At 48.6% G+C, this 6728-nt stretch overlaps 1 protein-coding gene across 1 annotated transcript; it reads left to right on the top strand.

Annotated features, from left to right (window-relative positions):
* The first annotated feature begins 2576 nt into the window (after positions 1–2576).
* On the top strand, positions 2577–4788 carry LOC115067283 (putative serine protease 47). The gene is given in 3 exon segments (XM_029554833.1): positions 2577–2821; positions 4450–4490; positions 4493–4788. Coding segments are annotated over 3 exon segments (582 nt in total).
* Positions 4789–6728: the final 1940 nt, after the last annotated feature.

Below are 6728 nucleotides of genomic sequence, written 5' to 3'. Positions count from 1 at the left end.
CAGGGTCTCCCTGTAGCCCCAGCTGGCCTGGAACTCACTTTGTAGACCAGACTGGCCTTGAACTCACAGAGATCTGCCTGCCTCTGCCTCCCAAGTGTGCCGCCACACTCGGACCATAAGCCCTTTTAAACATGATATCAAAACATTGATAAATTTGACTTTAATCAAGATTGAACTTTGGATTTGGAAGAACAAAATATCTTAATGAAAAGACAAGCCACTAACCCATAGAAAATACTTTTAAAAATTACAAGCCTGGTAATTAACATGTGTCCAGAATATATTACATTAAAAACTCTATAAAAAAGACAAATTGAAATGGAAAAAAGATTCAGAGTAAACATTTCACTAAAGAAGAGGAGCAAATGGCAATTAAGCACATTAAAACAAGTTCAACACCATTAATTATCAGGGAAATCCAAGTTGCAACTCCAGTGATACCACTTCACTTTCAGTAGAATGCTAAGTAGACACCACCAAGGACAAGGATGTGGAGAAAACGGACCCATCACACATTGCCACAGGCATGATAGATAAGATGGTAGACTTTTTTGGAAAACAGCTTGCCAGATTGTAAATTCCTAAACATAAGTTTACCATAAGATAGTTTCATGCACAAAAATCTATTCAAGAGAAACAAAAACACAGGTTCCAAAAGAAAATAATAAAGTTAAATAAGAAATAGATGCAGGGGTGCTGGGCAAGGTGGTGTCTACCTTTAATCCCAGCACTCAGGAGGAGGCAGGTGAATCTCTGTGAGATTGGGGCGAGCCTGATCTACATAGTGAGTTCCACACCAGCTGGGCTACCGGGAGACCCTGTCTCAAAAAACCCAAGAAGGAGAAGGGGATGAGGAGGAAGGGAGAAGGGGGAAGATGAGATAATCGGGGAGCTGGAGGGATAGCAGCATTGTTAGAGCATTGACTGCTTTTGCAGAGAACCTGGGCTAGGTTCCCATTGCCCTCTTCTGGCTTCTGAGGTGCACTTACATACATGCAGACAAAGCACTCATATAAGTTGTGTGTGTGTGTGTGTGTGTGTGTGTGTGTGTGTGTCTGTGTGCATGCGCTGGTCTTGAACTCCCAGAGATCTGCCTGCCTCTGTCTCCCAAATGCTGGGATTAAGGCCGTGCACCACCACACCCGACCAAAAAAATGTTTTTAAAAAGGAAGTAGTTAGGTAATGTATGAATTACTTTTCCTATTGCTATGACAAAACACCTGACAAAGCAACTTAAAGAAGGGTTTAGTCTGAATCGTATTTCAGGGTATAGTTCATGGCAGGGAAGGTGCGGCTGAAATGTGAGGCAGCTGGTTCAAGGCTGGGTCAGAGGCTGGTCACAGAGGGATTAGGTCCTAGATCAGTGTGGTTCTGGAGAAGGACAGACTCAGAATTGGGTCAGGGCAGGTCGGCAGGCAGAGTCTAGGAAAAGCTGGGCTCCAGTCTCAGAGAGAGGTCAAGGATTATCCCAGCAGGGGTCAGGCACAGATCAGAACGGGGTCAGGTTGGGGTCAGGTTCAGGTCCACTTCCCCACAGGTCCCGGAGACTGGTATGGGTACGAGGGCGGTGAGGACCCGAGGTGGGCAGGGCCCCTTGCTCTGGCTACTGCTGTTTCTGCTGCCCCAGAGCCCTAGGGCAGGCACTGCCCTGCGGCCTGGTGTCTTCAGGCCCTCGAAGGCTCCTGGGGTGGCACCAGGGAGCTGCGGGCCACAACAGGCCTGGGAGTCAATGACCAGCAGTCACCAGGACCCTGCAAGGAGAGAATAAGGTCCTTTTGAAAGCCAGTGGGTGGGTAGGGGTTGGGGGGGCTCATAGTCTAGGTCCCGAACTGGAAGTGGTGTTCACCTTTTGCTTTCCCTTGGAACCAGGTGGTCCCACAGAAGACACAAACTGAGGAGGGTGAATCAGTTTTCACCTCTGGCAGAATCTACACCTCAAATCCTAGTGTGGGGCCATGGGATCTGACAGGTGTCCAAGGCTATCCCAGGGGTGGCAGTAGAGAGTGTGGGATTGTTGAGGGTCTCACCTCAGTCCTTCCCTGAGGCATGGGGAGCCCAGGTCTGGGACAAGGTACAGCCTGCCAAGATCTGGGCCCAGGGATCCTCTCCCAGATGAGTCTTAGAACTAAAGTTACCTTCCTCTGCCCCACCTGGTCTCTTTTTAGAAATGGAGAGCAATGTGCCTCAGGTCACTCAGCACCATAGAGTCTTTGCCAGTGGTTCTCTCTCCCTGGGATACCCAGGCAAAGTGAAGGGACACAGCCACTTACAAGCCATAACTTTGAGCAAGAACCATTAGTAACCTGTGAGACTTCCAGTTTGTTGATCTGCAAAATGGACACAGAGGTGTGTTAGTGGAGGGAATGAAGTCACAGGGTCTCTCTTCCAACAGCTCATCTGCCAGGCTTTGGCAGGACCACTTAAGGATGGCCTACTATGGCCATCCTTTTACCCCACCCCATCTCCAGAGAATCGTGAGCTCTTATTCCCTCAGAGATGTTGGCTGATCTTGGTCATCTTGTCCCTGGTGGAGGCCAGTGAAGAAAGAGGCTAGGTCACCTGTTTTCCAATCTGAGATGGAAGAGGAGGCTCCTTGGAGTGTCATTCTGCCCCTCAGGGGCTTTGTCTCTAATAGATTGCATGAGGGTGTCTTCACAGTGTGCAGAAAGCCCAAGATGGTTGGGAAGGTATTTGGTGGTCAAGACACATTGGCTGGCCAGTGGCCATGGCAAGCCAGCCTGCAGTACCATGGCAGGCACCTCTGTGGAGCTGACCTCATCGACTCCCACTGGCTGGTTTCCACAGCCCACTGCTTCCAAAAGTGAGTTTGTCTTCCCCGGGGCCTCCAGAGAGAGGCTGGGTAGGAAGATGCAAAGGTGAAATGAGCAAGGGGTGGGCCCCTAGCATGTCTTTCCCCTCTGAGGCAGTTTGCTGCCACCAAAGATGTGTGTCTTTCCTTGACCCCCAGTCTCCTCCACCTGGACTATCCCCATGTGCCACTTAGGACATGACCTACCCAGATCTTCAGCTTTTGTTCTCAGCCCCAGCAGGGATCTCCATGCTTCCCCTCTGTGCCTGCCCACGGACACCCAGGTTCCCCAAGAGGACTGGCTGTCTTTTGGCCACCTTGCAGGCCTCTGCTTAGTTCACTCACCCCACTCTCCTGTGAGCCAACAATAGGCAGAGATAATAATGTGCCAGATAATAGGCAAAGATCACATATGGCCAGCAGCCAGGTGATTTCTCATCACTTTTGTAAAACTGAGTTCTTGGAGAAGTTGTGGTCACTCCCATATCATATCCCAGGGTGTATGGATGGGAAATGTGGGGCTTCTCACCTAGGAGAATGATGTGGACAGTCAGAAGTCTAGCATCTCTGAGCTAATTCAGATCAGGGCCTAACTTCTGATCAGACATGGAGGGACTCGGAGGGAATGAGGGAAACACAATCCAAGTTGGGGAGTTGCATCATGGAGGCTTATTGACTTTGAGACTTCAGCTTAATCCTGTTGACAGCTATTCAGTGCTGCATTCACCTGAGATCCTCTATGGCACAGAAGATGGGAGATCACAGGCCAAGCTTTTTATTCTTCCAGAAGGCAAGGCAAAAGGTCCAAGCAGTGTAATGCAAGAGAGAAATCCCAAGGAAGGCAGCTCTGAGGGACAGGGGTCCAGACAGATGCTTCAATATAGGGGTAGCAGAGGAGCTGTGGGGCCTGAAAGAAGAGAGGAACTGGCATGCAGGATGGACGAAGGCCCTCTTGAGGTGGGAGTTGTTGGAACAAAGCTGTTCAGTCTTGTTCAGGAACAAGGAAAGCTTCCCTTCCATGCATTCATGGTGCATTTAACAAGTCTTTTGTGAGAACTTACTACCAGTAGGGAATGAGTCTGTCACAGCATAACTCATCACAGTGAGAACACGTGGAAGAGACCTGTACACCTCATGGCAGTGGGGAGGCAGAGACAGTGAGAGGAAGACAGGCTTTCCAGGACATGCTTCCCATGACCTACCTTCCTTTCACTAAGCCCCACCTCCTAAAGGCACCACTCCCTCTCAATAGCATCACAGGCAAGTGATAACCTTTAGTTGTTGGCCTGGGGAACATTTAAGATTCATACCATGAACCTAGGATTCAACCAGAGCCCTTCTTAGGTAAATTAAAAAGGATTTGATTTGAGAGTCCTTATCAGGGACCCTACCAGTGATGGAATTCTCCGATCCTCCAGTTCTAAGATGTGACGGGAGACTCTACCGGGAGGTTTGAGTAGGATATCCATCAGCCTTCAGAGAGATGACTCCTGACAGAAGGGGAGAGATGAAGCTTCACAGAATCATGGTGTGGTGGAGAGGTTCAGGACACAGCAGGTAGTGGTACCTGAGGTGCAAAAAGGCACTGCTCAGCCCCCCCACTCAGAGACAGTGGTGATGATGGGTCCTTTCCCCTCTAGCAATTCCCAGGCCCTAGAGAACTATCAGGTTCTGTTGGGGAATATCAGCTGTACCAGCAAACCCAGCACACCCAGATGTCTGTGAACCGGATCATCAACCACCCAGAATTTGAGAAGTGTCATCCCTTCAGGAGTGACATTGCAATGCTGCAGCTGCACCTGCCAGTGAACTTCACATCCTATGTGATCTCCGCTTACCTCCCACTCAAAGACACACAGATACCCAACCACACATCCTGTTGGATAACTGGCTGGGCAATGCTCTCTGAGGACAGTAAGGGCAAGAGAAGTGGGACAGGGAGTGGCAGCAGGGAGAGAAGGGAGAAAAGAAGTGCATGAGGAGGAATGTACAAAAAAATCAGCTGGCAAAAAGCCCAGGTTGGTTTTTGAAGCCACTGGATGTTGCTCCCTGTACGTCACCTCCTATGACATAAGGATGGGGCCATTCTAGGTTCCTTCTTCTAGTTCTGAAAGTGTGTGAGCTCTCACTCACAAACTCCCTTGTAACTCAGGTTCTGAAGGTGTAGGAACTGCTGACTTTTGCAATCAGCCGCAGGTAGGGACAAAACCTTGAACACAGGGGCCTTTGGCGGACATTCAAGATCCAAACTATAGGACAGATCATCATCAAATATCTTGGAAGGTGCTTGGGTAAAGTGGAAAGGAAACTATATGTGACTTGTGACCACTGAGCCTGCAATGACCTAGTTAGAAGTATCACAACTTGGGAGTGTTTAACATCTCTCACTTTTATCTGGTCCTTAGCCTATTTCAGTCTTGTCAGGTGAACTGAGTAATGGAGAAAGCTTTTTCGTTTTGTGGGTTATTCGTTTCAGATACTGGGCCTCAAACATGCTAGGAAAAGGCTTACCATTGAGCCACTAAGAGCTCTTTGTTTCGTTATATGGATTGAAAGTAGAGAAATACATGCAGTCATAAACAGAACTATTTATTAAAGAATTCTGACTTGGGGGCTATGTTTGTGGTATAATGTAAATGAAAAAGAGTGTAGCATTGTAATTACTTATAAGGTCACAATTTGGTATATTGCTTCTACAAAGAGGAACTATAGGTGTTTTGGGAAGAACATAACTTCATGAGGGGGTCTGCTAGTATCCCTGCCCCTGACCACTAAAGCTCAGAAAACACTCCCTACTCACATCACAGCTACCACAGTATGCACACACGTACACACAGGCTCATCCTTGAAGGTAGGGCCCACGTCTTGCTTTCAATATATCAATAGAACACCTGGTGGATACTCTACTCAGCAGCTACCACCTGGCATAATTAACCCTTATTTCTTTGTGGGGAGCCGCCTGCCATCCCTGCAGACGCCATTACAAGATGGCGCTCACATCCGGTTCATGCTGAGCAGTAAATAAGTCAGTACGCATGCCCGAAGTAATTTTCCACCTTCTAGTCTCTGCCTACCTCGTGGCGTGATATGGGCTGATGAGTTTGCGACCAATCAAGAGTTGCCACGTCCAAGACGGGCTTACTAACCTATATAAGGGCTGGGTTTCCGACATTCGGGGTCTTCGCCCTGTAAGCTTATGCTCTCCCTCTCAAGATGCATTAAAGCTTTTCTGCAGAAGGATCCTGAGTGTGCCGCGTCGTTCTTGCTGGCGAGACGATAGCGCAGGACAACTGGTGCCGAAACCCGGGAATTCGACCAAACCATCGTCAGCACCATCGGAGACCTCTTGAGTTCAAGGAGGATTCAGAACTGCAGGTAAGGACGTTCAGAGAGGTATGTTTTTTCTGGACTTTGGCTTGAACCTGTTTCCGCTTTGGAAAGGTAGCTTTGAGGCCTTGGTTATCATTCTGGGATCACTTATAGTTTTGTTGTATAAAACATGCCAGGCCGTTGTGGCGGAAAGTCGAAATGTTCTTGAGGAAGTCCAGGATAGCATGTCAGAAACTGAACGCAGTGAGAGGTTAGGTGCACGAAAAAAGAAACGGGCCCCAAATAAGGAAAATGGCCCTCCCGGAAGGTCTGTTGACAAGGGAGCGTATTTTAAAGAGCCTAGAGATTCTTTGCCTGTCGAGAGGCCGGACAAAGGAACTAGTATATACCCCGTCCGAGAACTAAAGGCTCTGCAATTAAGTAGTTCAGGAAGCCCCGGGAGCTCTGAGGACGAGAGCCTTGACCCGGAGGAGGAGGCGGAGCTAGATGAGGAAGTAGCGAAGTATGAGGAAGAAAGATATCATCCAGATGATCATGTACAAGGCAACAAGAGACACCAAAAACATTCACATTCTGTGATGGCCGCTTC

The sequence above is a fragment of the Nannospalax galili genome, unplaced genomic scaffold, assembly GCF_000622305.1.
Source record: "Nannospalax galili isolate Female #2095 unplaced genomic scaffold, S.galili_v1.0 scaffold243, whole genome shotgun sequence".
Taxonomy (NCBI): Eukaryota; Metazoa; Chordata; class Mammalia; order Rodentia; family Spalacidae; genus Nannospalax; species Nannospalax galili.
Note: the sequence above shows the minus strand (reverse complement) of the source record. Positions and strands in the feature narration are given on the sequence as shown.